Genomic DNA, 11,492 nt, shown 5'->3' on the forward strand with positions numbered 1-11,492 from the left:
TATTTCAACACATAAAAAAATAAAAATCTTTCTTTTTTATAATATTAGTATACAGTATAGATAACTTGGTCGTTATACAGAACAGCATGCGCGGTGCGAGATATTTACTCTTCACGTATGCATTCGTTAGTAGTGAGAGCCCGCATGCGGTGGGCGATAGTCCTTCTTACCACACATCATACTCAACTTAATCCGCGCATGACGCTTGATTAACATCGACCAATTATTTAATTAGTCGTTAACCCGTAGCGAGTACTTCCCGCAGGCTGTATAACCTAGTTATCCACTAATGTAATCGCCTTACAGCCTATAAAGTCTGCAACCTTTTAATCAAGTCGCGAAATGAATTCGTTTTTAGTAATTACTTAATACCTTAGAAGGAACGTGGCGGCGCAGCAGGCGGTCGCTCGTTACTTACCATACCTTATTACGACGCCCATGTTTAAATAATGCAAGTAGAATTGATAAAAAAAAGTTTGTTTCGCTGCGGGACGCCCGCCTTAGAAAACCAAAGATATTTTTATACTAAATTTGCCACTAACATAGATTTTTAAACAGTTTAGTGATGTATTATTTTTGGAAAGACAAGATACATGGTTAAGAGAATATATTGAATCAAATAAAAGAAAATATTTGGGTAAGGTTTAAAATTTAAACAATTTAATAAACAATTGACAGTTAATTTTGAGGAGTCATCATTCTTTCAATCAGCAGTAGTACAAAAGTTCATTAACGTTGCATCGATTGTCGCAACATTCTGTCACAACTTGCCTCTTGCTTCTGCCGAGTTTAGTGCCTCGGTGAGGCATTAACCAGGGCCAGTCGACGCGTACTCCAGACCTCTTTACCAGAACTTCTTCCACCGTGTTTTGGCACAACATGGCCAGTGTTGATGCAAGTCGTCTACCGCAGTACCTTTCTCGGCCGATAATTTCTTGGGAGTACCCCAAAACGCTTAATAATCCGAATAAAGATATAACGATCATCATAACTTGAACCTTCATACTGGTGAGGATTAGATATTGTTGTAGATAGGTGTGATAGTGGAATGTGATAAAAATGGAAAATGTCCCCCTTTTATATACGTTCATAATAATTAGTATTCGTAGCCAGTGTTGTGTGAACTAATTGAATCTGATTTTGATAATTCTGCGTAGGAAGATACTCTACATATTGGGACAATGAAAACATTATGCTCAGAGGTTAAAGTATCCGTTCTTGTCTTGGGATCTATTCCGATTTAAAAGATACATGATTTTTCATCATAAGTTCTTCACTTCCATTTCAACATTGGTAGTTTACCTACGTAACTCTATGTAATAACTGAACCATTTGTTGTGAATTCCCTACAAGTTCAGTCCATATTTAAAATTTGTCTGCAAATATGAATGCTTGTTTTGTTGAAAAAAAAAAAATCAATCATGTGATATGGGAAATGGAAAGAATGAAATCTGTTCTATTTTCCTTTAATTTAACGTATTTTTAGGTCACACATAAAACTCTCTTCCTACGCTCTATCATAAAAGTCACCTGTCATTAGGTTCGTATGAATGAACTGAATATGAAATGTGAATACGTAATGTACAAAATACCTATAAAACGGGACTCTTTGTCATAATCAGCACATTTCCCAGCGGCATCTAACACCGTACACATCTACCCAACTCAAACATAATGAAGAGTGCACTACTGTTGGTTGTTTTGTCTGTCTTATGCACGGTGTATGTTGTGCGTAGTCAAGACGACTTCGGTCAGATGTACTGCGGACGGCGGCTGGCATCGGCACTGGCGTTGCTATGCGAGGGGGTGCCGCAGACGATGCTGGTGAAGAGATCGGGGGAATTCTCGCAGCAGGGGACGTGGCCTTGGCCGTGGCTGTCGGCGCAACGCGCGCGCTCTCTCCACAGGAACAAGCGGCAGACGGTGGTCGCCGAGTGCTGCGACAAGCCGTGCACCATCGACGAACTAACCAACTACTGCTGATATAATAAAGAAAATAGATAAATATACTGCTACAACCACATCGATGTCCCTATCTAAGTGCGCTACTTCGTCCAAGAGCAATGACTGATTAAAATTAATAAAAATGTTTACTTAAAATAAAATTTGTTTTTAATACTGATACAAATGTACATGTACAGAATTATGAAGCTACACCGTAGTTAGACATAATTCATTTATGGAATTACGTTCTAAGTAAACATAGAACAGCTTTAGAGTATCATAAAAGTTTATGTCATTGTAACCTTTTAGAAATATTTTTGTCAAATGTTAACAATGCCTCTACTGCCTCTGCTTAATAACACCCACAACAATACTGAGTAAAGCACTTAGCATTTATTTTAAGCAATAAATAGACAGATTATTTAAAAACAAAAATGCAATAGGCATTTTAATAAATGACACAATCATTCTTAAATCATATTACTTGATATTCAAAATTAATAAACAAAATTTACAAAATTTTTGGATTTCTAAAAATAATTATAAGAGAAAAAGTATCCACAATTCAATAATTGGGCCACTTAATGCCAATGCGTTGATTTGCCAAGAAGCATTTGGATGACTATAAACAGACTTCGACACTTTATTTTAATGGCTTTTTATTAGTTTTTATTATGTTTTAAACTCCCAAGTTTACAATTCCTATTAAGGTTCTAAGATTACGTTAGGCCAAGACAATATCATTGCATTATCTAAGTCTAAATTGCATTTTATATTCCTTATTCTTTCAAAGAATTACCACATGTCAAGATATCTTATATCTTCCAAGTTCCTTGTATAAGGACGGTATTAAGAACACCCTAAACCGATCTGCATGCGTATGTGTGAATATATGTACTAGCGAGAGAGTTGTCATGACAGCGCTAAATGGAGGTCCGTAGTCTTTACCTACCCCTATGTTGTTGTTTTAAAATATCTAACTCTAATGTTTACATTTAGTTACTTCATATAGAAGACTCGTTTTAATAAGTAGCTCTACACTTTCTTGACTTTGACTTCCTGCTTTTACACATAAAGGGTCGTCTAATGTCGATTGAACTTGGACTGTCTATTACATTTCTTACTAGCTTCTAAATCAAATTTCTCTTCGCCAGATATCATCAGATTTCATCCAATCATGATCTTTGATTGATATTACTAGTATTATGTTGCTCAACTTTCGCGATCGTGTGCCATCTTAACCCAGACTTGCATTTGAACCTTAAGTTTTTTTTTACCTCGTTTATGATGATGATGAGTGCTTGTTGTGAACAAGGTGGTTTCAAGTACATTTATATCAATACATCTTCAAGTGACTTAATTATTTTTGTCATGCTTCCTTTTTAATTAATGTCATGTATGTAAAGTGAAGAAATACAAAAATTAAATTGTAATAATATATTTATTTTCAATTATCACATTTCACAAATCGATTTAAGCCTAATCAGTCATAGAATCTTAATAACAATGATGAAGTTCAGCAGTAGGACATTAGTTCATCCAAAGTGCACGGCTTGTCGCAGCACTCAGCAACCACCTGTCGCTTGTTCCTGCGGAGAGAGCGCGCGCGTTGCGCTGGCAACCAGGGCCACGACGCCGGCAGCATGGGTCCCGTCCTTGCCCTCTTTACTAGCACTGTCTGCGGCGCCTCCTCGCATACCAGCGCCAGAGCTGATGCTAGCCGCCGCCCGCAGTATATCTGGCCAAAGTTATCTTGACACGAAGCCAGGTACAGTACACCAAAGGTAGACAAAGCAGCAAACAACACTAGACCCCTCATGGTTTGATTGGAGTTCTGGATAAAATAATGTGTTTTAAAGGAAAGACAAAGATCAAGTGTGATAATAACGAAAATGAGTCCAGTTTTTATACCAACGTAGTTTAAGACGCAAATAATCCCACACATGTATCTAATTCCTTATCCGGAAATAATGTAATTTGAATTTTGTGATGAAGCGTAGGAGCTGCTGTCAACTGAACATCGTACAGGTGACTCGATCTTCCTACGATATGAATGATTGTTATTACTTGTATATTTAAATACGTTTGTGGAATTCACAAAAGGCACTTGTAAATCGTTACATGCAATACACAAAATTGAAGGCAGGATACTGTGAAGGAGATAGCACGGCCGTAGTACGAGTAGAAGAGTTTGCTCTCAAAAAGAATCTCCTCAAATTTTAAAGGCGAGGTAGTTAATTTTACGTCACACAACCTACGCTGGACCAAATAGTTACACCTATGCGGATTATACACATCACTAAACAAACAAATGTCACAAAGAACAACCAACACATCGGTATAAAAACTGGAGTAACACTACATTCAACACATTCCAACAATAAGCTTCATCCAATCATGTCTCACTCAATCTTCTTCTTGATTTTCACAATCTTGGCAACAGTATATTGCCAGTGGGGACAAGAGCAAGTATACTGCGGTAGAAGACTGGCAACGACCCTGGCCTACCTTTGCGATGAGAGTCCAGTCAAGAGGCACTACAAGGAAGCCTTTAATTGGCCGATCGTGACGTCACAATGGTCCAACAGTCTTGGCAGGAGGAAGCGGCAAGTGGTAGCTGAATGCTGCGATAAACCTTGTGCGATTGATGAACTGATGTCGTATTGTTAATGTCTCCGGTTAAATGTAATTAGAGTGTTATGTGTGTATTTTAAAACTATTTGATTTGATTAGTTATAAAATAAAATGAATTCTAGAATATTTGAATTTCTTTATGTATTGTCTGGTCATTTACCAAATATCAAACTGGATATTTTAAAATATTTCATACAGAATGTCACAACAAAAAGAAATGTACCTTTGACCTTGAATTCGATAGTGTCCGAACAAATAATTTAAAAAAAACTACTGAACTATTATAGTTTAAAGAAAAATACGTAAGATTTTAATTTTAGAGTGTTGGTAACATATAATATTTTTCTCCAACAAAAAACTCCACCGAATTAAGGGCTAAGCATTAATTCACAACTGACAATGATGATATCGAAATATTATAGAATGTCGAGGCTGATAAATTCTCTAAAATCTCTGACAAATCATATTATATAAAGGTCGATGGTCATCTCCTTCAACCATCAATTGAACCCCATTCATAAACACAAACGTTAAATAAATTATTCCTAATAATTACGTTAATATTTTTTTAGTAAATAAGATAATAAATCGTACGAGAATTAACGTGTAAATTCCGAACTGTTAGGTTGGAAAGTGAAACATGCTTCCGGCGTAGCCAACTGACAGCTTTGCCAATAACGTCGACAGATCCGTCGAAATAGTCGTTTATGAATTCACTTAGTGCCTCGCACACTGACTTTCATTTTAGTTTTCAATGCAAACGGAAATTCAGGATTATATTTCAGCAATTTTCGAAGTATATGTGCTTCAGGGTATAATCTATACTAATAATATAAGGAAAAAATGTATTTTTGTATGTATTGAAGGGAATCAAAAATTACTGGGCCAATTTCAAATATTCTTACACCAAGAGCCGTTACCATACATAAGCTACGTTTTTTTTTTTAATTTCATGTGGACAAAGTCGCAAGTAAGAATTAATATAAAATTTTTTTTCATCCAATTCTAATAACAAAGAAAAAAATTACATTGTTTATTATTTTTATTAAAAAAAACCGTATTTATGTCCTCAAATAAAGCAGCCGGTACACCAAGGTAATCGCAATACCAGAGGAACTGCATTCGTTGCCGTAACTTCTTACAACTACAAATCCTTTGACAAGTAAACTAAAGGTACATTCAAACGAGCTTTATCAACGGGCTCAAAACACACCTTCAGTGGTACACAAAAGCTGCCCCCCGCAACCTCTCCCTCCCCCCGGGCCGGAGCTTAAATATTCAGAAGGCCAGACAAACATTGCTTCGTGTAACGATCCGCCGTTAGCGAAATTCTGCTCAAACACCGGCTTTTGTTTCATTGTTACTTTGGATTTATTAAACAAAAACACATCTAAACCTCGAAAGCCCGACAGATGTTATGTGACGTCCTCATTTTATACCTCTACGATCAGAATTTAGCCGTATGAAAGTACATGGTTTAATAGAGAAATATATACTTTAGCTTTGCATGCCGTTTTGTAAGGTTCTCCTATTCTCTGGCTAGTTAGTTATTCTTCTAGTAAGAGTACCCAGTCGTTTTAAATTCGCCGTCAAGATAATTGGCTAATGCTATATGCTGCAATTCTCTACACGACACGCTGAGAGAACCTGATAGCAATTTCTATGTAATCATACCAAGGGATCCATGAGGGATGGATGAATGGATGTTTGTTAGAGTTTGTAGCCTAAACAGCTGAATGGATTTCGATGAAATTTGGCATAGATGTAGAGGATAGTCTGGAGAAGACATAGGCTTATTCACATATTCACTTTTGTTTTTTCAATTCCACACAGACGAAGTTGCGGGCGAAAGCGAGTAATAACATATTTGACTATAGTAACGGTTACGAATAATACATATAGCTTATTTATGTTCAATATATTTATTCTTTACAATACTTTTTATTTACATTTTTTAAATTAAATCAGACATTAAACTCTCTTGTTTTAAACATTTGCATACGTCTTATTTGAGATGTTCTATTTTATTTATTATTATTTTCTTAGAGCATTTTCTTTAATTATTTATCAGCAGTAGTTGGTTAGTTCGTCGATGGTGCACGGCTTATCGCAGCACTCGGCGACCACCGTCTGCCGCTTGTTCCTTTGCAGGGAGCGCGCGCGTTGCGCTGACAGCCACGGCCACGGCCACGTCTCCTGCTGCGAGAACTCCGCCCCCGTTCTCTTCACCAGCACCGTCTGCGGCATCCCCTCGCATAGCAACGCCAGTGCCGACGCCAGCCGGCGCCCGCAGTACATCTGGCCGAAGTCGTCTTGACTCCGGACAACATAAACCGTGCATAAGACAGACAAAACCACCAACAGTAGTACACTTTTCATTATGTCTGAGTTAGATGTAACTAGTATGAGATACAGTTGAGAAATGTGCTGATTATGATAAGGGAGTCCCGTTTTATAGTTCTTATAAGGTATTCGATATTCATAAATCATTCATAGCGCACTCATGTGAACTAATCAAAGGTGAATGTTGTGGTTATACGTAGGAAGATGCTACGGGGAAAGGTGACCAAGTTAATGTATTCGCTAACAGTGACGTAACATGTCACATTGTTTAACCAACTCTAACGTCCTCTACGACAAGAAAGACTTATTTATGACCATCGAACAGGGATGAGTATGGTCGAATAATAGCACTAAGAGCGAGAGAACGAGAGCAGACCTGAGACTAAACTATAGCACGACTGCTGTGCGATCATCGATTGTTTCGCAGCCAATTCAACTGTTTAGTTGCACAACTAAAAATCGCATACAAGCTCATAGAAATCAAAGCAAGACTAAACTGTCGTGCAATAGTCTAATTTTCAACTTTATAGAAATTTTTTAATTTATTTCTATTTCCGCATATTTCATAAGGGTCAGTAATTCATTAAATTCTGAACATAAAAGTTATAGTTAATGTTCGCAAACGTTCTGCGGTCATTCGTGTCGCCACACAAAGGGCTCTGGACCTTGAATTCGCGTGATCCGTGGCCCTTAAGGAAATTACTAAAACATTAACTAGGCCCATTGCGCAATACATGCCGTTCTTACGCGGTCATGGAATAAAAATTTATGAAAACACGAAAAATACAACACAATTTACTGAACAACATATTGACTTAATGTTTAAAACAATATGTTAATATTTATTAAAAAAAAATACTGTTATGTGTAAAAATAAGATATACATTTTAATGAACGACAATGTAAATTGTTATTTACCTTGTAAAAAAAGCTGTATACTAGTAGCGAAAATTACAAAAAGTGTTCCATTTGTAACTCAATGCCTTATTTGCTTATGGTTTTATAGTTATCATTAATTTCAGCTGAATAAGACTAATGACGACAAGATGGCTGAACTGGCCGCTCATTAATTACTGGCCTCGGAATTAGAGCACAATACCCTAATATCCAGCAAGTCACGTGTGGGTAGTCTACACATTGGCCTATATTAAATCAGACTATACAGTTAGGTAATTAAAGTTCATTATTGCAAGTACCTATTTACCAATGCAGTATATGAATATAAACGGACTATCTACAAATTCAAGCTAGAATTGTTCACTCAAGTCGGTATTTTATATTTCTTATCGTTCAGGATAATTCCCGTATTATAAAATGGAGTTTAGGAATTTAGTGTCCAATATTTATTTCCTTTTAAAATCGCATGGGTTTAGTGATGAATCGCATGTTACAAGGAGAACGTTAGTTATGGGTATGGAAGGGTACACCGGTAGAGGTAGACCTAGAAAGAGATGGATGGATTGCGTTAAAGGTGACATGATCAAATAGGGAGTGATGACTGAGATGACGTACAGAGTTATGTGGAGGATAAAAACTTGTGAGGCCACTACGGGAGTAGGATAAGGAGGAAGTTGATGATTTATTTACTTTTAAATATTACAAGATACATAGTTATAGTTATAGTTTCCCATTTATGAGAATGACAATTTAAATATCAACATTAAAAATAAGATGTGTGAAGTAACCACTTAGCACAGGCGTCAATATCTACATTACCCCATAAAACGTTTAAATAGCCACCAAATCGAGTTGTAACTGCAACAGGTTTCGCAAATTATACGTGTGGGATAACTGACAGTTATAGTTGTGGACAGACGGACGCACGTCGCAAAAACTAGTCAGCGCGTTGGAAAATGTTAAACGCTCGCTTGGGATTGAGATGGCGTCGACTACTGCTTTTTATGGCTTAATTATGTGGCTGTTTCGGTCGCCATGCGTCCGCAATTGCCCGGACATTCCACTGTTTTTATATGTTTAATGAAATTGTAGATTTAAATATCTTCTTGTTTGAATTTTATATGCAAAGAATTTGTTGGAACCGGAGAAAAACCATAACAACAAATTGCTGAAGTGATCCAGTGTTATTGATATGTTTTTATTTATTCCGAGGTCTTATGCCCAAATATTCTTTGTCATTCCCTTTCGCAATATAATTGATAAAAAGTTCGACGTAACTCATATAAACCTATAATTTATTTCTGTAATTATACGCTTTGAATGTCCTAACATACAAATATGACATGGTATTTGAAATGAAGTGTACTTATTGGTACAATTTACACATCCAGTGCGCAAGATATCAATCATTAGATAAATTTATCCGCCGAGTGGAACGGAGTTACGCGCCGTACAGATTATGTCAACAAGCTTATGAATAATTCCAACAAATGGCCCATGTATCTTTTATTTATTTCTATATTAACACTTTACACGTACTTTAGCTTGGATTAAAAAAAATACACGTTTAAGCCTACATACTCTAAGATCTAAAATACAAATCTTACTAATATAAATTTGAAAGTTTTGATTGATGTTTGTTAGAGTTTGTAGCCTAAACTGCTGATCGGATCTCAATGAAATTTGACATAAACGTAGAGGATACTTTGGAAAAACACATAGGCTATTTGCAATTGTTTTTTAATTCCACGCGAACGAAATCGCGGGTGAAAGCTAGTAAAGTCACACGTAGACGTAATCAAGATTGCATAGATTAAAAATAACCTCAATATGACCGAAATAACTTTCTGAATAAGAATAGAACAATTGAACTTAATTTAGTAGAGTGTGAAATTACAACCCACACCGTATTCACCTTTCTGAACGTGAATATTCTAATCAGAAGATAGTATAAAAGCATAGACAAATCTTACTGGCATCACATTGATCTCATCCTCCAACCATGGCCACACACGCAGCGTTTGGATTCCTCATCTTTACTATTCTCCTTGCATCTATATCTTGCCAGGAAAACATGCAGATGTACTGTGGTAGAAAATTAGCATATACCCTAGCCTCAATCTGTGGGGAAGTACCAGCCAAGAGGTCAGGGGAGAGACAAGATTGGCCATGGATAGACATGCAGAAAGCAAGGTCGTTACGTCGAAGCAAGAGGCAGATTATTTCAGAATGTTGCGAGAAGCCTTGTACTACTGATGAATTGATGGCATACTGTCCTACGTCCATCATGATATAAATAAGTTAATTTTGTACCCTTATTTATTGTGATATACATAATAAAATTGTTACCACAAAATTTATTTACTTTTGAATGCTTATTAGTTCATTATCTAATACATCTTCGATTTTTTTTATTTATCGTGAAAGTTATATACTATTTTTTATTTTAAAATAAAACTATCTGTTTCTCGCGACCTTGTCCACGTAATAAAATCATAAAAAAGTAGCCGATAATATGCCTGTCTATGTCAGCTACCTTCAGTCCGGTTGAAATCTGCCTAGCGGTTTCGAAGAATACCCGAAATAAACGCAGCTTGCGGACAATTTTTGTTATAAGCAACATAAATACATCACCTTTCCGAAATCTGGATTTTTTTTTAGATATTACAAACAGACACTCCAATTTTATTACATGTATAGATAACACTATCAAGAAATAATTAAACGAAGCATTTTCAATTAATCCGAAACATCCAAATATAGTATAGAAACTTACAAGTGTAGTAAAAACTCGAACTACGAAAATACCTTAAGACTGTGAATAGTTTGTTTAGTGTATTTATAGTCTAATTACGTGTTAAAATGTAGGTTTGCTCAAATATTCTAGCTACTCCACAAAACATAGTGGGTAATTACATATCCGTTAGATTAAATATTTTACGTAGAAAAACTGCGGTTTTGTAACTCTACCTATAAGTATGATTTGATTGAAAAAAAGGCATAAAAAGTTCCAGAACTATTTAATAAATATGACTACTTTCTTAATTTCACAAATATTGAAAATTTACTTACATTGACAATTATTATTTGGATTATTTCAACACATAAGAACAATCTTCATTATTATTAGATCTTATAATAAAATTCCCTTACAGTCGCGAAAGGAGGTTAACGTAGTCAGGTAACCAACAATTTACATATTTATAAAAATTAAGAATAACATAATAAAAAACAGCAAGTATCAAATAGGCGTGGTCGTAGTAGCGTGGACTATTTGACTGCATGTTTGGGCGCCATTCGTTCCTTCGCAACTAGTGTCGTGAGAATCGAACTGGGCTAATTGTCGCCAATTACTTTTGCTTCCATATTTTAAATTTAAAAGCCAGTTTACTAAGTTTTTCACAAATCGATTGTTCTAATTATTTGTAAAGCAACTACTTATTATCTGATTGTTTAATTTATTGATTAACTTTAAGTTGAAATAAAAAGTTTTCATTTAAGTTGTGGACAACTAAAACAACGTAGTTTTAAGTTTACATATCTCTTATGTCTTTATGTTATTACAACATCTGACTATAGTTACAATTTTCACTAGTTAGTGCAGAAGGAAGATAGAGTATGTATTTTACATTACAAAGAAAATTATTGACATACTAAATTTCGCATTCGACATC

At 35.7% G+C, this 11,492-nt stretch overlaps 3 protein-coding genes across 3 annotated transcripts; 2 read left to right on the forward strand and 1 right to left on the reverse strand.

Moving 5' to 3' along the window:
• The first annotated feature begins 879 nt into the window (after positions 1-879).
• On the forward strand, positions 880-1,983 carry LOC106099949 (bombyxin A-3 homolog). Its single transcript, XM_013278641.1, has 2 exons — positions 880-911; positions 1,737-1,983. Exons 1-2 carry the CDS (start codon positions 880-882, stop codon positions 1,981-1,983), a joined length of 279 nt encoding a protein of 92 aa, XP_013134095.1.
• A 1,477-nt stretch (positions 1,984-3,460) lies between these two features.
• On the reverse strand, positions 3,461-3,763 carry LOC106099950 (bombyxin A-2 homolog). The gene has a single exon (XM_013278643.1). The coding sequence runs from the start codon at positions 3,761-3,763 to the stop codon at positions 3,461-3,463; it is 303 nt and encodes a 100-aa protein (XP_013134097.1).
• A 578-nt stretch (positions 3,764-4,341) lies between these two features.
• On the forward strand, positions 4,342-4,639 carry LOC106099951 (bombyxin A-1 homolog). The gene has a single exon (XM_013278644.1). It carries the CDS (start codon positions 4,342-4,344, stop codon positions 4,612-4,614), a length of 273 nt encoding a protein of 90 aa, XP_013134098.1. The 3' UTR covers positions 4,615-4,639.
• Positions 4,640-11,492: the final 6,853 nt, after the last annotated feature.

This window comes from Papilio polytes, unplaced genomic scaffold, assembly GCF_000836215.1.
Source record: "Papilio polytes unplaced genomic scaffold, Ppol_1.0 DF824091.1, whole genome shotgun sequence".
NCBI classification, from domain to species: Eukaryota; Metazoa; Arthropoda; class Insecta; order Lepidoptera; family Papilionidae; genus Papilio; species Papilio polytes.